The 22,187-nt window shown below is 51.8% G+C and overlaps 1 protein-coding gene across 1 annotated transcript in view; it reads left to right on the plus strand.

The window, feature by feature from the left end:
* Nucleotides 1-22,187, plus strand: part of GTF3C1 (general transcription factor IIIC, polypeptide 1, alpha 220kDa) — an 89,853-nt gene that overhangs the window by 48,586 nt on the left and 19,080 nt on the right. The window contains exons 12-27 of the mRNA XM_006896631.1: nt 1,401-1,554; nt 3,958-4,061; nt 5,282-5,466; nt 6,847-7,110; nt 7,347-7,492; nt 8,624-8,721; nt 9,102-9,198; nt 9,301-9,478; nt 11,027-11,168; nt 11,752-11,887; nt 13,449-13,530; nt 13,669-13,854; nt 15,470-15,627; nt 17,376-17,518; nt 19,616-19,697; nt 21,483-21,595. Coding sequence (XP_006896693.1) covers nt 1,401-1,554; nt 3,958-4,061; nt 5,282-5,466; nt 6,847-7,110; nt 7,347-7,492; nt 8,624-8,721; nt 9,102-9,198; nt 9,301-9,478; nt 11,027-11,168; nt 11,752-11,887; nt 13,449-13,530; nt 13,669-13,854; nt 15,470-15,627; nt 17,376-17,518; nt 19,616-19,697; nt 21,483-21,595 — 2,268 coding nt within the window. The remainder of the gene's footprint in view (nt 1-1,400; nt 1,555-3,957; nt 4,062-5,281; nt 5,467-6,846; nt 7,111-7,346; nt 7,493-8,623; nt 8,722-9,101; nt 9,199-9,300; nt 9,479-11,026; nt 11,169-11,751; nt 11,888-13,448; nt 13,531-13,668; nt 13,855-15,469; nt 15,628-17,375; nt 17,519-19,615; nt 19,698-21,482; nt 21,596-22,187) is intronic.

Raw genomic sequence — 22,187 nt, forward strand, 5'->3', positions numbered from 1 at the left:
CCTCACTGCCGCCCAGTCCAGGCTGCCTCCCAGTGACCCTGGAGGACCGAGGAGAGCTGTGGCCTGCAGCCACACATCTTTCCTGCGCAGACTGCCTCATCTCTCTCATAGAACAGAGATGCAAGACTTTCTGTTGACAACCCAACACCCACCCAATACACCACCTGGCGTCCTTGAACTCTCCTCATAGGGCATTAGCACTGCTGTCTATAAGGAGAGCTCAGGGTCACTGGGGCTTCAGTGAAAGCTGCTCCATTCAGCCCGATTCAAGGGCATGTATTCCTACGCAGTCTTTGTCTCCATCCCTGCTCCCTTCTCTGGAGCAAGGTGTTTGACTGTAGCTGTTGAAAGCCATCGACACTTAAGGCTCTGACCCACGACGATGCTGTGTGACAGGAGAGCTGCCTCATACACTTTCCAGGGCTGTAATCTTTATAGGTGCTGATTTCTCCATCTTTTCTCCTATGGAGCCTCTGGTGGGTTTGAACCACCAGCCTCAGATTTTGCATCTAGATGCTTAACAATTGCGCTGATGTCCCTTCAGTGTTATCATCCTGTCATCCATGATCTAGAAATTTTACCAGAGTGACTCATTAGGAACTGGAAAGCAAGTTATATCAAGAATGGAATTTAAAAAAGACCTTTATAGGAGCTCTGGTGGCCTAGTGGCAAGGAGCTGCAACTACAATCCCAGTTCGAATCCACCAGATGCTCTGCCGGGGAAGGAGGGACAGTCTCCTCCTGTACCAGTCAGATCTGATTTGATAGTACACTCACACACACACACAAAAAAAGACCTTTAAATCTGAGGAGTCATTGGTAAACCGGAGCATTAGGATAAGGAGTCCTGTCAGAATAATGTGTTACATGTTGAGCTCCTAACCCAAAGGTTGGCAGTTCAAGCCCACCAAGCTCCTCAGGAGAAAGGTGACAGTCTGCTCCTGTGAAGAATTCCAGCCTTGGAAACCTGACGGAGTGTCGGAGTGTTGCTGTGGGTTCAAATCAGTGCGATGGCAGTGGGTGTGGGTTTTCTATTATTACAGTGTAGACTTAGTCACACTGTAAGGATACAAATCCACACTGAAGGTGGATTTCCATGCCTGCTCATGGTTTCCACTGCAGTTAGTGTTACAAATCAAATCATGTCGGTTCTTTAGTTCCTGGTTTAAGACTTACAATGTGAAGCTGCTGTGAGGGATTTTTGTGTTTCGCTGACTCAGAGAGTCCTTTAATGAAAGAAGTCAACTAACTCGAAGAGTCCTTCAGTGAAAGAAGCCAGCCTTCCGGGGTGCAGACCTCGCCCGCTTCCCTAGTTCGTGATGGAACCGTTAGCTGCCTGAGTTGAACAGCTTTCTTTGTTAAGATCGGGATTGTTGACTGGTTGTTTTGTGATCCTACAGGATTCAGAAAATGGTCATGGATCAGGAGAAGCGAGAAGGAGTGTCCACCAAGTGCTGTAAGAAGTCCATCGTCCGCTTGGTGCGGAACCTGTCCGAGGAAGGTCTTCTGAGACTGTACCGAACTACAGTCATTCAAGATGGCATCAAGAAGAAGGTAACCGTAGGCTCTGTGACGCCCCCACAGCCAGCCTGGCCCTGCAGGAAACTTTTTTTGTCATTTATCTCTATTCTTTGTTACTAGTAGCTCAAAATATCCTGTTATGCCTTCTAATTTGGGATCAGAGCTACCCCCACTTTATGTGGAAGCTGGAGGCAGAGAAAAGCAATAGCATGCTTAGATCTTAGAGCAACATCCTATTTTAAAGTACTTCCCCAAGGTGGGTGACCAGCTGTGGAACTCACCTTTAAAAAGAGTAAGGATGGGCAAAATCAAAATTTCTAAGTTGGGAGATAGAGACTGAGCAGTGAGGGGGTTTTCCTTGGAGATCAGAGGAAACCATGCACCGATTCTGTTACAATGTACCACTGCCCTTCTCCAGTGGAAACAATACATTTTTTTTTTCTGTCTTCTGATTTATCTTTTGTTGTAAACTGTGAAGTTTAGGACCTTCCCCATAGCAGCTGTAGCTCATGTGCTTCCATATAACATGCAGCATAAGTGTTTCCAGGCCAGAGGCATGGAGATGGTGCAGCTGGGGGCAGACACCAGCAGTGGGGGATGCTGCGGGAAACAGAAAAGCCGCTACTACTTTCCTGGCTGTTGTTTCTGACTGCATGCTAAGCTTCTGTCTTAAGAAAGTTCTGCTCTGTTACTTTGTTTTCCTAATACGTTACCATGGTTTTTCTTCTCCCCCGTCTCCCCCCCACCCCAGTTGTCCTTATTTAAGAAAAAAGTTGAAACTTTCCAAGCAGTTTAAAAACTGGCTTAAGCATTGCCTTTCCAAATTGCCAGTTGACAACCCTCCCTCACTTGTGCCCTCAGCCTTTTTAAAAGAAAACAGTAATATCCTCTTGACCCTGCCCCTCGTCCTCCCAGCCACCCTGCCGCTGTCCCCGTCAGCAGTGAGAGAGGGTAGAACCCGTCAAAGGACAAGAAAAACCTAGGCCACCAGCAGCAGCACTCCCTCTGGTTTCTGTTCGTTGTCAGAGAGCTTTGTTTAAATCTGGATTTGCAGCATTTTAGGGGTGGGGAACCTGGACAAGAAAATACCTCCCCACCCCCACCCCCCAGTTTAGGAACGGAGGTGAGGCGCCGGCATAGGAGCTGGTTGTGTCTTCCGGCTCCTATTTGGTGCTGTATCCACCAGACTGGAGCAGAAGAAGTGGGGGGCAAGTGCAGCAGGTAACATCACACAGCCTCGAAACCAGAAGGACCCCATAATGGGCACCTACCACCACTACAGAGCCCACTTTTCCATCCATAAATAGCTACAGTTGTCTGTTGGCCTCTAGAATTGGCTCACATTTCTGGGAGGGCCCTGAGAATGTGCCCCAGTGGTCTCTGACCTGCTGGAGCCACGCCCCACCTATGCCATCATCCACCCTTGTGCCTTTGCTCCTGATCCTGCCCCATTGTGGGGCCTGCAAGAAGTATTCTTGGCTATGGGACCGTGCAAAGTGGGGAGATAGGAGTGCGGGTCTCTGTACTGTGCTGTTCAGTTCTGAGTCGTCACCCAGCTGCATCCTATTTGAACCTCACAAAACAACAACAACAAAAAAAAAATAGTGGCGAGGCTGGTCCCCATTTCACAAGTGAAGAACTGGAGAAATTGAAGTAGGTACAGTGTGAGCCTTTTTTCACGTGAGTTTCTTGAGTCCTCGTGTAGGCTACCTGCTGCCGACGAAGCCTGTCGGCCAGCCTTCCCACACAGGACACTTCCCTTGCTCTCTCCTCTGAGGACAGAGGTGAGGAGGAGGCGGGGCCACAGGGCCTGTCACACACACATCAGTTCTGCTGAACTCCACTGCTCCCCTCTGGATGCTAAAAGGCTTCCCCTCCCAAGCAATTTCCATTTTCCATCCTGTTTATCTTCCTGGAAATGATCACCGCCTTAACTGTTCAGCTTCAGTGCCTTGGAAAAGTATAGCTAAAGCAGCTCTCGGCCGCTTGCCAGTTTGGGTAGCAGAGCGCCCGGCAGGAGTCCCACGGCGGTTCCCAGTGAGGTCGGATTATCAGAAGCTGCTTACCTTTTCCAGATGAAAGGCTTCAGGATCGCCACGCCGCTCTGCATCACCCAGGGATGTTGGGCGCAGTCACTGGGCAGGAGCAGAGCCCAGGGGCCGTGGGATGTGCTGTGTGCCGCCAGAACTCCCCCTCCCAGGGAAACAGCCACGTTACTCATGGCAAAGTTTTATCACTGGCCCATTTGAGGGGTATTTTTTTTTTGCCAGTAGTTAACAACAGTAAACTATTAGCAACATGTTTTGCTCCAATATCTTGATAGTCTTTCGGAAATGTTTATCAGCACAGACATAAATAGCTATTGGCCCCCAGCGAGGAGGATCTGCGCGCCCTCACTCTGCTCCCATCCTTTGGGGTGCTTCTCCCTCTCTGCAGGTGGAGCTGGTGGTGCACCCGTCCATGGACCAGAACGACCCTCTCGTGAGAAGCGCCATCGACCAGGTCCGTTTCCGGATCTCCAACTCGAGCACAGCAAACAGGCAAGTGACGGAGTCATGGAAGAGTTAATGGTGGGGCCATTTCCATCCTAAAGCCATTTTTAAACTAAAAAAAAAAAAAAGAAAGAAAGAAAGAAACCAGCCCTTTATTTACACTTTGTGAATCAGTGATGTTGTTGGTTTAGGGTTTCTGCTCCACATTCCCCCAGTCTCAGAAAGGACCAATTTCTGTATTCATGAAAGAGAAAACAGGTCTTAGCATTCTCGGGTCTCTTCTGTCTATAGAACGTGGACAGCACCTGGCAGTCAGGGGAGATCTCTGACCTGGAAGTTACCGGCAGCCAAGTGGGGCTGGTTCTGGCCTGCAGACACTGTTCTGTGCTTTGTCCTCTCCCAGCTCACATCGGTTGTGACACCATTGTCAGTGGAATTTCACAGAAAGGTCCTGGTTTCTGGCATTTCTTGATGTCAGTGGACCGGGCGCATCTGACCTGCCTCAGACGTTAGCTGCTGCTTCCTACAGGAAAGCCCCCACTACCCAGATGTCTTAGAGGCCTGGCACATTTTTTTTCATTGCCCAGGTGCAGCAGCCTGTGAGGGAGCCCTACTGGTGTAAGAAACTGTAACAATTGACTCAAAGACAGCTTGAATTCACCAGTGTAGGTCATGGGAGAAAACTCTCTTCCTGTGTGGTTTTCAGAGGCCTGCTATTTCAGACGTGGACGGCCAATCCTTCTTCCTAGTCTGTCTTAATCTGAATGTTCAGATTTAGAGAAGTATCAGACCCTCCTTCCAGCATGGACTGCTAGGAAAACAAACAGATTCATCCTGGAGAGGGTTAAACCAGGCGACTCCTGGGAGGCAAGGATTCTGAGACTCCATCTAACATACTTTGGACATGTTGTAAGGAGGGACCGGTCCTTGGAGAAGGACATATGCCTGGGAGGGTGGAGGGACAGCGCAGGAGGGGAAGGTCCTCTATGAGGTGGATTGATTCAGTGACTGCGGTAATCGGGATCGGTGTGGGATAATTGGCACAGGACAGCAGAGTTCAGGGCTGTTGTACATAGGGTCGCTATGAGTCACAAGCGACTCAACGGCACGTAACAACAACAACAACCCCACCTGAGATGAGTCCGATCCAGCCCAGCAGCAGCCAGAGAGACCAAATAGCTTCATCCAGTCCCTACTGACAAGCCTGGCCGTTCCCTCATCCCTGTTACTAACACATCTTTATTGCCTCATCTTTATTCCGACTACAGAGTGAAAATTACCCAGCCTCCAGTGTCTCAGGGAGAGACAGAGGAAGAAAGTCAAGGAAAAGACGTCCCCGGTGGATCAGGATACGCTCAGCCTAATGCCTCCTCTAAACCTGAAAGTGGACGGATGAAAAAAGCGGATGATAAAGTGGGCGTAGATGAGCTTCAGAACTGCCAACCTGTTATAGGTAAAACACTGCTTCCTGGCAGCACCTGTTGTATTTCACTTGTCTGTTGGTGTGACATTGTTTGAGTCCCTCAGTGTCTTATATTAAAGCACTAGGGGTGCAGTCAGGAGGGTCTGCCCTACCAGCTGGGCCCTGTGACACTGGTCACCTGGTTTGTGCCAGCTTCTGATTCCATCTGCAGAATGGAGCCGATGGTTCTGGCCCAGCAGGACTCACACATCTGTTGAGGGGTTCAGGAGAAGTTTATTGGGCTTCATTGTGAGAATGGTTCATGGAGACTAACCCTGCTGGCACCTTGTCTGCACCACGAACGGCCTCCCTTGGCCCTGGAAGCCCCGGTTGGGTGGTCACTGGCAGGCCAGCACCTGTGTACCTCCCTCCCCAGGGCTCTCGCAGACTTGACACTTGGCGTTGCTGACCGCTGACCACGCGTGTGTGCTGGACCGGTGCAGTGGGGAAGGTGGTATGGGTGGGCATTCATCCTGCTCCTTCCTGGGCCACCATGTGCATCCTGGTGGAGCAGGGCAGCCCTCAGCCAAGCAGGAAGTGCCCTGGGATCAGACCCAACAAGTCCCACCGTCCCCAACTGAAGAGATAGGTCGTGTGCTGCCTTTTCTGAGGACACATGCTACGAACCTGGCCCTGGCTCCCTGCACATGGAAGGGGCTACGTGATAATATGGATGCGGCCCACACAGCGATGCACTTTTCTAGACCGAGGCAGTGGGTTTGGGCCTCGGATTGACAGGCGGGAAGGGGACTGTAGTCTCTCTTGTTGCCACAGGCTGTCCTCACTCACTAGAGAGTCAAGGAAGCTTAGCTGGATCAACAGACTAACTTCTCTGAAAGAACCCAGCTTTGGAGGATTTTTACACAGGCCCCGTCAAGTACAAAGTCCTCCCACGGTGGCTGTGAGGGCCTGTGAGCTGCCTCTCTCTGTGTGTGTCTGCCCCAGCCTCACCTCCTCCACCCCTCCTCGCTTCCCTAGTGCTCTGCCTCCTGACCCTCACAGCCCCACACGCGCTCACCCCAGGAATCATGTACTTATCCTGCACCGCATGGCCCAGTGTCCGCCTGGCCCGCCCCCTCAGCAGCTGTGGGACGTCCAGCCTCTCCTCAGTGAGGCCTTCCCTGGCCTGTAGGATCACACCCTTCTCTCCCTTCTTTGCTGTAGTTTTCTTCTTACTAGGTGTTTCTGTCTGACGTACTATTTTATGCATTTTATTGTTGACCGTCTTTCCCCACTACAGCGAAATTCCACTAGGATAAGAGTGTTCTGTTCTCTGCTGTCTCTCGGCACCTTTTTGTGGAGCGGTGGTATGTTTCGAATGGATTGAACCCGGGGGTTTTCAGTCTCTCTTCTCCCTCTTTCTTGCCTCAGTTCCTGGACTTGGGCGCACTCTAGGGTTTCTGCCCAAAATGCCTCGGCTGCGGATGATCCACGTGTTTCTCTGGTACCTGATCTATGGACACCCAGAGGGCTACCTGATGGAGAAGCCTCACCTCCGCAGTGAAAGGAGGCTGAGAAGGCAGGAGGCTGGGAGAGCCTCGGGAAACGACACAGAGGCCTCCTCTGATGCCCCAAACAGAGACCACGAAGACTTCACCATCTTGGAGACTGAAGTGGACATTGCCACAGAGGCAGGTAAATGCTTTTCCCAGCCAGCCTGTGCCGAGGCCAGAGGGCCCTGGTGTGATCAATCAGGAGAGAAACCTTACCGCCGTCAGGACTAGCAGAGTTCCCAAACAGCTCACTGGTCCGAGACAAGACACCCAGACCTCCTGGCCCTCTGGGCTTCTCTCTGCTTCCAGCCTCATCAGCAGGGCTCTGTGGTCGGGGCATCCCCTGTGCCTGGACTGAGGTTCATTTTTCCCCTCTAGTGTATGTGAACGAAGCCACGTGGACTCGCTGCGTCCCTCCCCTCCCCGTCCACAGGGACTTTGGCTTTGGCTGGGCTCTTGTCAGCGACATCCTCCTCCGCCTGCCCCTCTCCGTCTTCATCCAGATTGTACAAGTCTGCTACAAGGTACTGGGGGCTACCAGGCCACTGCGTGGTCTGTCTGCACTGGACAAAGGCCAACACTTAAAGGCCTGGGGGCCTTGGGTGGTGGTCAGGGGATAAGTCTTGAAACTCTAGGAGTTACCCTTTATGATGGATGAGTCAGTCGATAAGTAGAATACACAGTGGTGGTGGTGATGGTGGTGGTGGTGGGAACTGACCATAGCTGACCCTGCAGCCGGTTTTTAGAGACAGTTAATCGCAAGGGAGGCAATTGCCCATTCTCCCAGAGAGCAGCTGGTGGATTCAAACTCTGTGCCTTCAGGATTGCAGTGCAGTTTCTTGCCACTAGGCCACCAGAGCTCAGTAGACAAATAATTACATATTTGTGATAAGACACATTGGGTTTTGGTTTTATTTCAGAGCTTTTTGTTTGATGGTTGGTAAATACAAGAAGAGGAGAAAATAAAAATAGCCTATAACCTTATCACACAGACATAATACATAACTATACACTTGTGTGTGGGTGTGTGTGTTCGTGTTCATATACATAGGTGTAGATGAGATTTAAAAAAAAAATCAAAAAAATGAATTGTGATTATATTTATTCTTTATCTGTCCTTTCCACTGAACGTTTTTTTCCACCTCCTTAAATCGTAAAATTTGATCATGAAAAGGTTCATAGTATCTTTTCTTAGAATCTCCTCTAATTACTCTCACTTTGGACTCTGACGTTTTAGTTTTTCTCTGTTGTAAACACCTTAGTCGTGGATAGCTTAGGGTAGACGTGACTGTGAACTGCTCCTAAATTTTTCCTTTGAGTTGAGGATAGAAGTATATTCACGGGCTTCAGAAGGAAAGAGTAGCCTTTTCTTTTTAAAGTGCAAAGAAGTATTTTGTGCCCCTAGAAATGTTTCAGCGGTTTATGTGGCTCCAGCAGTACCTGAGGACACCTCCCTGTGGGCCCCAGTGGAGTGACAGATGGGCTGGAAGGGAGAGGACAGCGTGAAGGTGGAGGTGGTGTGGGGCCCGCGACATGTGGAGCACAGAGTGGAATTTGGAGAAACTGTAGTTGGAAAAGGGTAGAGAATATTTTCCCCCGGTTCTTATCGTCCACCCTGGCCTTGGGTGAGCGACACCTGGAATTCTCCTCTTTAGGTGGATGGCCTGGACGACTACCTGAACGACCCTGTGAAGAAACACACGCTGATCCGCTTTCTCCCGAGGGCCATCCGGCAGCAGCTTCTGTACAAGAGGTGAGGGCTCGGAAACACACAGAGCCACTCTGCGGCCCCAACATCCCCCCTAAACATTAGCATTGTGCGGGAGGAGGGAGAGGACGCCTTTCAGGCTGTGAGGACTATGACCTCTCACCCATTCAGGCACCCCCGTACCCCCTCCATACCAGACAGGGTTCGTTCTCAAGTCATGGCTGCTGAGAGGCTGCATCTAAGGCCAAGTGTGGGTTCAACGCCCCACTGCCACAGTTGGGGGCGTGAGAAGGGTGGATCTCAGCCTCAGCACCAGGCAGGACCGCTTACCACCCCTCCAGGCCTCACCCGATAGAAAGGGGGAGAGCGGGCGCGTCCCTCCCCTCGGACGCAGAGCCCTGAGTCTCCTCCTGGTGTGTTCACAGGCGTTACATATTCTCCGTCATCGAGAGCCTGCAGAGACTCTGCTACATGGGCCTGTTGCAGTTTGGGCCCACGGAGAAGTTCCAGGACAAAGACCAGGTAATGCTGTTCAGGCGGCGCAGAGCACAGGGTCCTGGCAGTCGGCGGTGCCGGCTTCCCCAGCTCCAGGTGCCCCCACCCAGCCCCATTTCTCTCTCGTAGGTCTTTATCTTCTTGAAGAAGAACGCTGTCATCGTTGACACCACCACCTGTGACCCCCATTACCACCTGGCCCACAGCACCCGGCCCTTTGACCGGCGCCTCTACGTCCTCGAATCCATGCAGGACGTGGAGAACTACTGGTTTGATCTGCAGTGCGTCTGTCTCAATACCCCACTAGGTACCGTCTGCTTTTGCTGCTTCCCCTCCTTAGCTGCGGGGCCTCTGAGGTTTAAGCAAGAGGGGGCCTCACCGAGGTTTCAGGCTGCTCCCACGCCTGAGTGTCTCCAGGGGTCCCTGTGGGACAGAAGTGGGCCTTGCATAGGTGGTGGCAGATCCCACACAGTTTAGTCCACACTGGTCTTATGTCATTGATCATTGGTTAGTCACCGGACACCTGTGTACATGGTGTCCTGTGAGACAGAAGGTGACAGGATGCCCCATCCCCACCCTCCTGAAACTGCACACAGAGAAATGGAGGCTGAGATGGCTGGAGGGAAAGTCAGCAGGAAAAGGTGACTGGTGTGATGATGGCGCAGTCAGAAACCCTTCTGCTGGGGAGAACGTAAAGCTGAGGCTGAGCCAGCCAGGCCCAGAGCTGGGGCCTTTCCAGGCCGGCTGTCTGGCAGGGCGGGGTCCCACCATGAAAGTCGGAGAGAAGGATGAGGGGGGAAGGCGACGCTGAGCCAGCCCCCCATGGGGAGAACATTGTGTTTATTCTAAGAGCAGAGAAAGACTGGGATTTATTTCTAATCATACACACAGCAAAAGCTTACTCTATTCTAACCAACTTATTATGCACCGAGTGTTGTTAATTAGTCACCGTGTTCCATGTGTTTCCAAACATTTTATATCTACACAAACAGCATCCAGTGCCCCTTCAGCAATAAGTCCCATCCCTTCTCCCCCACCCCTCTGGGAGCCACTAATAAACTCTGTCCTTCAGTGAGAGCTCCTTTCTCCCTGTCATGGCCCCTCCTGCCCCTCGGCCTCTGGGAACTACTTTGTTTCTGGTAGCTTCTTTTTTTGATCCCTTGCCTGTTCCACCTTGAGGTGTTAGGAGAGAAACTTCTTCTGCAAACTGCCGTGACTTTCCTTGGCCTTACTCAAGCCGTGCTTTCAGTCCAGGGCCTTCCATCTTCCCCTGAGCAATGTGATTTTTAATACTGTATAATAACATCTTAATTTGTGCACTGCATCAACACGCATCTTGGGCATTCAGGAAACATCTGACTGCTTCTCGAGCCTTTTCAAGCCCAGCGCCCAGTGACACTGTCACAGATTATCTGATCAGACCCTTCCTGACCCCAACCCCTGCCGTCACTGTTAAGTGTGGTCATCGTGCCAAGACAGCCTCCAGCGGGCTGGCACACGGGCCTGCCCTGGGCTCCACCTCCTCCAGGAAGGAAGTCCTCAGGCGGGAAGTCCTCAGACTTACTGGCCTTTTTGGGTCTCTGGGTGCTCACATGCCTTCCCGCCTTGACAGGAGCCACCCTGCTCACAAGCCTCCTTCTCAGGTCTACCCGCCATGTGTAACTCTTTATTCTGATCCTTCATCTCCCTCCCAGCATCGTTTTCATAGGGTGTCTTGTAAAAAAGGGTTCTACCAGCTTGAGACCCGCTGTCCTGGGTGGGAAAGCCCGTTGTCCTCCCATCACCTGGCAGCAGCCTGCGGCCTGCCCGAGTCCCACGGGAAGGGTCACCACCCCACTTGTGTTTGGTTTCCCAGGTGTGGTGCGCAACCCACGCCCCAAGAAGAGCAGCGCCCACGACCAGGGCAGCGATGAGGAGGGCAGTCTGCAGAAGGAGCAGGAGAACGCCATCGACAAGCACAACCTGGAGCGCAAGTGTGCCCTGCTGGAGTACACCACGTACGTGCGCGCCTCCCCACTGTCGGGCCCTGACGGCCGCCCGGAGGTCACAGCAACGCCCACGCCTCTGCCCGAGGCTGCAGCTGCTGACCGGGGCCCGCATCTGGCCTCCAGATTTTCTATGGCCCCCATATAGTGTTAAATAATAAGAGTCAGTTGTCAGCATTCAAAAACGAAAAGTTTTACCTAAAGCTCTGGATTTCTTATGTCGGCATATGTTGCTGTTTGCTGTCGAGTTGGAACCCACGCATAGCTGGCCCTCCAGCGGGTTTTCAGAGGCTGTAAATCACCCTCTTTTCTTCTGAGGAACAGCTGGTAGATTTGAACCATGTGCCTTTGGGATTGCAGTGCAGCTTCTTACCGCCAGGCCATCAGAGCGCCCTTATGTTAACAGCTGTTGTTGTTTTGTACCATCAGGTCAGAACTGACCTGCAGCTGACCCTCCAGGGGGGCTCCCGAATTCTCCATTTTAGCCCCTCAGCTGTTTCTTGGGGAGGGAGTTGGTTGTAAATCAAAGACCACACCCCTTCCATGGCCTCTTCAGTTACCCGGGAGGGCTCAGTGGTGTTTTTCTATTTTTCAGGGGCAGCCGTGAGGCCGTGGATGATGGTGTAATCCCCGGAGATGGGCTGGGGGCCGCTGGGCTGGATTCTAGTTTCTACGGCCACTTAAAGCGCAACTGGATCTGGACCAGCTACATCATCAACAAGGACAAGAAGGTAGGCGCGTGCCCTCCCCATCACTGGCCCCGCGGGACCTCCAGTCCTCCTCCTCCTCCTCCTCCTTCCCCCCCACCCCCAGCTTCCCCACTCGTGCGAGCAGGGCTGATCAGGGAAGCAGATGTGTACTGAAGGCGGGCCAGCCCCATAACCCTCTTCACTCCCTTGACAGCCTGGCCTGTTCTGTTTTGAGGGCCCCTAACTTACTGACTGGTGTGGCAGGGTGGTCCTTCAAGGAGGACTGTGTGTGCTCTGGTAGAGACGCAGTGCCCGAGAATCCAGCCCCGTCTCCACCATCCGTGCTGTGCTCAAGCCTCTTGTGCACTTGCTGTCAGTCCATCGTTGAGGGTCTTCCTCTCTTTCACCGACTCTCACCTTTTCCAGAGACTCGCTCCTCTTGGTAACACGCCCAAAGTTTATGAGACAAAGGCTCGCCGTCCTTGCCTCAAAGAAGCACCCTGGCTGCATTTCTTCTTCCAGGACAGCTGCGTTTGGTCTTTTGACCGTCCGTGGCATAGTCAGTACTCTCTGCCAGCACCACAGTTTGGAAGCATCAGCTCTTCAGTCTTCCTGACTCATTGTCTGTCTTTCACATACATAAGAAGCAGTTGAAAATATCATGGCTTACTGCAATCCCAGAGGCACACGGTTTGAATCCACCAGATGCTCTGCTGGAAAAGGAGGGACAATCTCCTCCTGTACCAGTCAGATCAGATTTGACAGTACACACATAAAAAATTGTTGTTGTTGTGTGCCTTCGAGTCGCTTGCGACTCATAGCGACCCTATGTACAACAGTCCTAAACTCCGCTCTGTCCTGTGCCAATTGCACTGTCTCTGACACTCCCATCCCAATTATCCCAGTCACTGAATCAATCCACCTCATAGAGGGCCTTCCCCTCCTGCGCTGTCCCTCCACTCTCCCAAGCATGATGTCCCTCTCCAAGGACCAGTCTCTCCTCACAACATGTCCAAAGTATGTTAGACGGAGCCTCAGAATCCTTGCCTCCAAGAAGCCACCCGGTTTAACCCTTTCCAGGACAAATCTGTTTGTTTTCCTAGCAGTCCATGGTATTCTCAATACTCTTCTCCAGCACCACAGCTCAAAGGTATCAATTAAAAACATTTTAAAAAAAATACCATGGCTTGAGTTGGGCTCACATTCGTTTTTTAAATGACAGCCTTATTCTTTACCCCTTTACACATGTCCTGAGAGCAGACTGACCAGTGCAGCACACAGCTTGATCTCTTGACTGTTGCTCCGAGGGGTGTTGTGTAAGGGTCCAGCAAAAACAAAGTCCCTTTTTGCTCTGGGTTCTTGGTGATTAACTGAAGCGTGTGCTTTATTCCAAGGAGCCCAGGTGGTATAGTGGGTAAAGTATCACTCTGCCAACTGAAAGGTTGACAGTTCAAATCCATTAACAGCTCCATGGGAGCAAGCCAGGCAGTCTCCTTTTATAGAGATTTACAGCTCGGATGGCAGAGGCAGGATCGCCCTGAGCCGGAACCAACTGGACCAAAGTGGGTGTATGCTTCACTCTAGCGATGTCCTTGTCTTTTAGGAGAATATTTCCTCCGAAAACGGGCTCACAATGAGGCTGCAGACATTTCTGACCAAGCACCCACTGCCCCTCGGCAGCGGAGGTACGTACGCCGGGAGTTCACCCCCAGAAATAGACATGATACCAGTTCATGACCAGTGTGGCTGCCCCTGGTTTGGTTTGTCGTGCCTGGTGGTGCAGAGCTCATCCTGGCACGGTGGCCTCCTGTGTTTGTTTCTAGGTGGTAACCGGTTGAACATGTGGGGAGAGATGAAAGCAGCCCCTGAGCGCCTTGCTGACAGAGAAGAGTTTGAGGTGGACTCGGAGTCCACGCTGGACAGAAACAAAAGAGTGAGGGGCGGGAGAGGCCAGAAGCGGAAGCGACTGAAGAGGGACACAGGGAGGAAAATCAAGAGGAAGAAAAAAGGTGACGCAGTGCGATGTTTCCTTGTCCTTACCCGCCCTGGCTGGGAGGTCTGTTTTGCAGCAGTTTCCCTCGGGCCAGAGCTGAGATCTGCCCTCCGAAGCAGGTGCCCATGCTCCTTCACGTGTCATGGGGGCAGTATGATTGCTGCTTTCTTTTCCAAACCCACTTGACCAACCCAGAGCCAGAATTTTCCCATATGTTTCCCTAGCTTTTTTGGTGTTGGCATTTATAGAGCATTTCACCTCAATAACTCCCTTTTTAGGTCAGTTTAGATTTTTAATTTCATTTCAGCTGGGTAGCGGGGGCAGAACCTTACCAAGCCCATTAGTGAGCATTTTGATAAAAAAAATTCTGTAGACAACTAAATCCTTATCAGAAGGGGAGAAATACAAAACAGAAGTTAAGATTTTGCGCAGAATTCAGATCTTGAACAATGGGGCCTAGATAAACCCACAAAACTATGTGGTCCTGAGATAATTATTAAATCGTGAATGAGAAATAGCCCCCAAAATCCTCTACAACTAAACCGTAAGTTTCACTTTGCTAGTAGAGAGAGTGTCACTTGTGCTCCTTTAAGATCTGGCTTTGTGAGATCAGAGCAGTGGTGGTGAGGTGGTCGGGAGTTGTGGACCCAAAGGTACACAGTTCAAATCCACCAACTGCTCTGCAGGAGAAAGATGGGCATTCTCTTTCTGGGTATTTTATTGTCTCTGAAAACCTAGAGTGTTGGCTGTGAATGGCTCTTAACTCAATAGTACAACAACATATGAAAGCAGATTGAAAACTTAGAGGGCAGTGAGTTATGCTAATGGGGAAGGAACCATTTGAGGGAGAAAAGACCTTGAGTATGTATCTCTGAATTGTAGAAAGTGCTGAGCCAGCCGGTGTATATTCTGCTGTGTGATGTTGATATTCTCAACATCAGCAGCATAAAGTAAGTCTGATAAATCTTACCATGACCAGACAAAGCCATATTTGTGGGTTTTTTTCCTTTTCCTTTTTTTGGCTCCATTGTCAGGTGCCTTCTGTGGGCAACGCCCTGGGTGTGTTTCCTCAGCTTCTGGATAAAAACACCTTCAAAGGACTCAGATTAGAGATTGCAGGATAATAAATGAAAAGCTATATTCACTCTGTCCCCTATCTGTTACCATGAAATTTGACCAAAGACAAATGGTGAAAGTAGATTGGTGGGGCTTTTTGTGTTGTGTTTTGTTATTGGTTATTCTATTGTTGTTTTAAGCAAACAGGTTAGAATCCTCCTAACTGACCCAGAGCCGGCTCCAGGTTGTGGATTTACATTCCCAGGGTATTAGGAAGCAGCTGGGGAATGGAAGAAGCGGTGGGGAGCTCCCCGAGCCAGCTTTCCGGTAGCGCCCCAGATGACTTGTGGCATCTGTGAAACCTGTTTCCCTGCCGCTGCCAGCGCGACCAAATGTAGTTTTAAAAGTTCAAGCCATTTTGGGGAAAGGCCCTTTCTCGGTGGCTGTCTTACAGGGCTTTAGACACAGTGGGATTCTGAGAAGGGCCCCCTCGACAGCTCTTAGCCACGAGGCCGGCACCTCTCCCCTCTCCTGAGAACGGTGTTAGAGGCTCCTCTCTCTCCCTGTGGTTTTAGAAGATCTCCCCGAGGAGAAAGGCAGGAAGCCGCGCTACCACGACGAGGCCGACCAGAGCGCCCTGCAGCGGATGACCCGCCTGCGTGTCACCTGGTCCATGCAGGAGGACAGGCTGCTCATCTTCTGCCGAATCGCCAGCAGCATCCTCAACACCAAGGTATCGAGCCCGCCGGGCCCCCGCCGGCCGACGTGCTGGCCCCCTCACAGGAGCTGGCCCCCTGGAGACCCTTCCAGGGCAGCTCACGGCCCCCAGGACCACTCTGCTTGGCCTCTCGGAAAACAGTTCTCACACAACAAATGAATAACCCACTTTTATACATTTTATTCCAGCCTTCATAGAAATGTGTACAGGGGTTTTTTTGCCACACTGCAGGCAAACTAGCTCAGAACTGCCCTCACCCTGTCTCTCTTTACCAGATACCCAGTCCTTTCCTGCCTCCCTCCTCCCTCCTCTCGTGCGCCTGTAAATCTATCCATCTTTCAGTGACTGCTTTATCATCTCAGGAACAGCTTCAGGTCGCTGCCAACTGAAAGTAATGACCCTTTTCTGTCTTTGTCTCTTGGATGCATGATGCTTACCCATGGTTCTGGCAATTCATGGCTCCTTAGAGACAAAGAGACTTGTCTTATGAGTACTTGGAACTGAAGTGCCTAGCCTGGTGCCTTCTGCAGGGTAGTCACTCGGCCCGTCTTTGTTAAATCGGAGTGCAGTGGCGTCAGTAGCCTTGGCCTGGCTTCCCAAGGTTCACCTCCTACATGGTCCCCAGCCCTCATGCCTTCTGCATTTCTCCACATGCCCCAGCACTTCTGTGTCAGAATCCCAGGCAGGTAGCACGGGCCTTGCCAGCTGTTGCCCTCAGATTAGAAACCTCTTCCTCTGTTACCACATCCCCCAAGAAGATCCCACAGCCCTAGGCAAAGTTTGTCTTTCTGTCTTGATTCTCAAAGTGTGCAGTCAAGGTGGGCGAGTGTCCTGTTGGGAAAGACCTTTCCAGGTAGTCACACAGCCAGGTAGAGCGAGTGAGTGAGGCAGCTTCATACAGAACGTGATTGGTGGGCTATGATCATAAGCACACCGGCCAAGAGAAGTGCCGTCCGGGGGTTCAGGATGCTCTGCTACAAGCTCTTTAGGTCTTTTCTCCATATTCTCTCCCCTGTCACTTGTCCATCTTAAGTTACAATCCCGCTCCTTCTCCAGGGAAGAACCTGAAACACGCTGTGTTGCTCTGTCCTCTGGATCTTCCTGGTGGGGGAACCAGTAGCAGGGGTCCCTCACAGTTCAGTAAAGCAGCGGGACGGCCTTTGATGCAGCTGGGGAACCAGTAGGCGTGGTCCCTCACAGTTCATTATAGCAGCTGGACTCTTCTCTCCCAGTCTGAATTTACAACAGATTCTTAGGTGACCTCCTGCTTATGGTTATAAAGAAAGTACCCTTGTCACCGCCCCTTGCCTCATCTTGGCTCTGCAACCCTGTGTATTACTGACTGACTGTCCTGCTGATTTAGCAAGTTTTGTTTCTACTAACAGATCATACAGTCCGCATCTATAGTCTATTTCTCAGCACCTGTAACTATATAGTTAGGCTTTTAAAACCCTCTTAACTAAGCACGTTTTGTACCCTTAATTGTCTGCCCTACTACCATGTGGCCAGAACTGGCCGGAAGGACATTGAGGTCTGGTCTTCTCTCCCTCACCCATCCCTTAGTGCCGGGCATACGGTGGGGGGTCTGGTAAGTGTGGTTTGAGTAGCGCCTTTTACTCAAAAGCCTGAGGTGAGTTTTGAGTATTGGACAATGAGAAAACAGACTCAATCCAGAGATGCAAGCCTTCCCCCACTCCTTTACATTCATTACTTGTCATGTGGGCCCAGGATGCTGACTCTTCTTGGCTCTTTGTTTGATCCAGGTGAAGGGCCCGTTTGTTCCGTGGCAAGTTGTTCGGGACGTTCTGCATAGCACCCTCGAAGAGTCTTTGGATAAAACGTCTCATTCGGTTGGACGAAGAGCTCGCTACTTGGTGAAAAACCCACAGGCCTATCTGAACTACAAGTAAGCCTCACTTGCCTTTCCATAGCTCCAGGGCAAGGCTATGCTACTACTTACAAGTCATTCTTGACTCATTTCATCCCAATTCTTTAAGTTCTTGTGTGAAATTCAAACAGAAGCCACTCCACTTGAGTTTCCAGGAGGGTTTTTCCTCTCTCAGGAGTTTATCGCTAAGTTGGTCCTTGCTCTCTTGAGGGCCGAGTGTGAGTCTTCGTACTCTGAACTTGGGTGATAGACTGTGGGCTTTAGAAGTGCCTGAAGAAGGAGCTCTTCTTATCCAGTGTCACAGGTGAAGAGCTGGAGGCGAGGCAGGCTGAGGGAGACCGGCTGATGTTGCTGGTGGCCCAGGCCGTAGGGAACGGTGCTGCTAACCAGAGGCTGTGCCTCCGGTGGTTCAAATCCACCAGCAGCTCCTGAGGAGACGGCAGGCTCCCCCGCGCGATTGATTAAACCCGCTGGAGGGTCAGCGGTGAGTCAGTCCCAGCCCAGCAGCAGTGCTGTTGGAAACCAAGGAGTCATGGTTTTCACTGCTGGTTTCCCCACTCCAGAGCAGCTTTTGATAGCTCCGTGTTGGTTTTTTGTCATGTAACGCAGCCCAGGAACAGCTCAGCCAGATTTCCAGTATAGCTGGCTGTGCCCAGGGTGCCCCTTGACCACGGCCTGCGTGTGGTAAGGGCAGCTGCCTGAGCATCACGAAGCTTCCTCGACCGACAAGGTTCTCCGCCCATTTCCTCCCAGGGCCGCATAGCCATTGCCAGCCCGCCAGACTCCTCCACCTCCCTCTGCAAGGTGTACGCTTGAATTCAGGCACCAAGTAGTTCTGCAGTGTGCAAAGGGCTCCCCAGCAATGCAGCCGTGGGGAGAGTGGGGACACAGGAGGGTAGACCAGGTGAGAGGATGAGCCCCCACCACCGGCTGGCTGTCCTGACCACAGGCCGGAAGAACGTGGCACCGGCTTAGTTCTGGACCTTGTGCTCGGCTTGGATTTTTGAGCGAGATTGAGCATAATGACCCTGAATTATGGAGGAGACCACGTGAGCCAGGATTGCTTCTCCACAGCACTGTGATGTTTGCATGATTCTTTGCTGTGGGGTCTTTCCTGTGCATTGTAAGATGTTTGGCACCATCCTTGGCCCTTACCTAATACCAGCACCCTCCCTGCAATGTGACAATCAAAATTGTCCCCACATGTCCCCCAGGAGACAGACCACTCGTTGAGAACCAGCAGCTCTCCTTGACATACCGACACCTGTGTGACTCCACGTTCCCCGGACATAGACTCTTGGTCTGCGTTAGCTTAAAGGGCTCTGCTGGCTTGGCCACTCTGTTTTCAGAAGTGGAAGCAGGTGGATCTGGGTAATGAAGACAGGAGAGCTGGATGGCGGGCTTCCTGGCCCCTGAGCGGTGCATACCCCTCTCCTCTCCCAGCTGTGGTGGACAGAAGTGCCACCAGAGGGGATCCTGAGTTGGGCGACCGCTTGAGTTCCCTGGTGGCAGGGGACCTAAGACGGGGCGTGTCCCCATAGGCTGTTTCCTATGTGTGAAGCAGATCTATAATGCTCCTTGTAGCCACACCTGCCCTGCCCACTGCTGACCTTAGGCCTTCTGCTTCACTGACCTTTGCAATGGAGTGGTGGCCTCTACTCTGAAAGTTCCTGTTAGAGCTTAGAGTTAGAGCAAATGTATTTTATTTTCTCTTTCATTTTGAGCAACTCAGGCTCTCCTGAAATCACGGAGATGTGAAGGTTTAGGGCATGGACAGTGTTTGAAGGGAATTAGAGCTCTTATTAATAATACCACCAGAGTCCCAAGGAGATTTTAAAATCCACAGTGCACTCTCAACCCAGGCTGGCCTGACCAGGTACCCTCCCAGCGCGGGTAGAAGCCACTGGTCTCCATTTAGCCAGCAGGCTTGACTTGACTCGGGTTTACCTGGGCCCATGGCCCTCGGTATTAAAGCTATAATTCTCTAATAGGTGTGTGGTCAGTGATAATTTGTTTGGTACAGACCAGAAAGGTTAGAGCAGGAAGCTTCTGACGGCTCTGCACGTCAGTGTCGTTACAGTTGCTGGGCTTCACCTCTCTCTTCCCTGTCCGCAGGATTTGCCTCGCCGAGGTATACCAGGATAAAGCACTTATTGGAGACTTTATCAACCGCAAGTCCAACTATGATGACCCAAAGGTAGGTCCCAGGGAGGCTGTGGAGAGTGGCCCAGACTGCTCCAAAGGTGGCCTTTGTGGGCTGGCTCCCTGGCCCCCCACACCCACAGTGACTCTGCCAGCCTCACCCCAACATGCCCGTTTCCACGCTCCAGGGGGACAGCAGCACCTCAGGTGTCTGGTTTAGAACCACATGTACTCGGCTTCCAGCTTTGTGTTAAGAGAGGATTAGAATCTGCCAGGCCGCTTTGAAGTGCTGCTGAGCCTTGGGCTGTTTGTTAAGAAATAGAGCAGCTCTTTGGAGACAGCCAGCAGCTAGCCTTCCCGGGAAAGCTTGGAGAGAGGGTGGAAGTTTGCATCTTGAGAATACCTTTACCCAGCGCGCTCTCAAGTCCTCGCCTGGTGAGGCTGAAACCAACTCGCAGGGGCTCATGAGCTGAGTGGCAATGGGTCTTGCAAGGTGTTTTCAAGAGAAGGAAGCCGTCTTTCCAGACCTAGACACCCCTGCTCTTAGCTCTGTTTACTGCATGCTTTTTCCAGACCTAGACACCCCTGCTCTTGGCTCAGTTTACTGGGCACTTGCTGTGTGTGTGTCAGCCCTGCCCACACCAGGTCCAGCCCTGGCCCTCAGGGCATGTAGGGGGAAGCGGATGAGGCCGAGAAGAGGATTTCACTGCACAGCATTGGACAGACCCCCTAGCGCAGCACAGCAGGTTAGGAAGAGTCATCAGGAGTAGTTTGAATGCAGAAAACCCAGCCTAACGGGACTTCAGACTTCCTGTTTCTCTTGTGCAGCCCTGGGCTGGTGCTGAACAGCAACAGCAGGGCCACCAAGGACCTGGCCTGTTTCTGTCATTTCCCTCACTGTCCATGAAGGAGGGGGTGCCTTCTCTCTCACACACACACACACACACACACACACACACCCACCGGAGTCCCTTGTGTTGGGGAGGGGAGATGCTTCTCGGAAGCATGCTGATGACAGCCTTGGTCGTGTGGATGTGGCTGGCTCAGGGTAACACAGCTGCCATGATTGGCCTGGATCTGGCCTATCTCACTTCTGAGGGTGGGCATGTTCCCTCTCCAAACTAGATCAGGGCTGACTCCATAAATGAGAAAAGGATTGGGGATGAAGGGCATGAAGGAGGGCTTTGAAAAAGACCTGACCCAGAACTGAAGGTGAGGGCACAGGAGAAGCAGAGGTGTTGGAAGGCAGTGACTCGCTGGGCCCTGAGGCCCGGCACGTGTCAGCCTGACACGGCAGCCTCAGGACAGCAGAAGGATGTGGCGGGCTTGGGCCAGCAAGGCCTCGGCGGCCAAAGATGGCGCAGCACTGGACAGGGGCCTGGCTTGATCATTTCTGACCATTCAGAGAGAGTGAACTGGAGGTTATCCAACTGCGGGGTGGAGAGACCAGTGGGGAGGTTGCACTGTCTTCTGGGAGGAGTGGACAGTGTCTGGTGGGTGGAGGACAGGAAGGGGAACAGTGAGGAGCCCCTCTGGGAAGTGGGTATGAAGAGGCGAGACTCTGAGAAGAAGACATCCTAGGGACCCTGCTTAGATTGGGGGCTCTGGAAAGAGACCTGGGTGCAGCTGTGAGGCCTGTCAGTTCATTTGCCCCACAGGCTCCAGTCCCCGAGCGTAGGAGGTCAGGTGTGCTGTGTGGGCATTGGGCAGGCCTATGGGGAGGTGGGCAAGGCAGAGCGGGCAGCACCACCCGGGCTTCACACCCAGCGGCCACGGGAACTTGACGCAGACACGCCCTCACAGTGAAAGATGTTGACTTTTCCTTCTGTCACATCCTCAGGTTTGTGCCAGTGAATTTAAAGAATTTGTGGAGAAGCTGAAAGTGAAGTTCAGTTCATCCCTGAAGAACCCTGACCTTGAAATCCCAGACACGCTCCAGGAGCTATTTGCCAGGTGAGGTTCTTCTCAGGGTTCTGTGTGAGTCCCGTTGGGTAAGAGCAGAAATTCAGGTGGCCAGAGAGTCCTGTCCTGTTTCTGTCCCGTAAGACACAGAGAGCCTCCTTGGTTGTGGTTGGCCTGAAAGTGGCCAGGAACCCAGCCCCTGACAGGCACTGCTGGACACCCCAGGCCGAGCCCTGGACTGGACGCAGGCCCTGCAGTGGTAGGTGTGCTCTCTGTCCGTGCACATCTTCTGAGTGTGTGTAATCTCTGAGAGGGGCCTAGCACGAGGAAGGATCTGCTCACCGACTAGCCTGAGAGCCCATACTTTCCTGGGGTTTTAGTTTTAGTTGTATCGAATTATTTACCACAGTTTCCAAATGGTATGTTTTCTATTTATTCTTTTTAAAAATCAATGTCTACAAATTTGTATTGAGTCTTTAGTGAAAGTTTACACAGCAAGTTAGGCTCCCATTGACCAATTCCCACACAAATCATTCAGTGACATCAGTTATGTCAACATTCACTTCACGTTCTTTTTCTTCTCCCTTTATCTTCTCATCTTTGCTTTTGAGTAGTTGTTGGCCTTTTGCTCAAACTGATCTCA

The sequence above is a fragment of the Elephantulus edwardii genome, unplaced genomic scaffold (assembly GCF_000299155.1).
Source record: "Elephantulus edwardii isolate Elephantulus edwardi_28Jun2011 unplaced genomic scaffold, EleEdw1.0 scaffold00186, whole genome shotgun sequence".
NCBI lineage: Eukaryota > Metazoa > Chordata > Mammalia > Macroscelidea > Macroscelididae > Elephantulus > Elephantulus edwardii.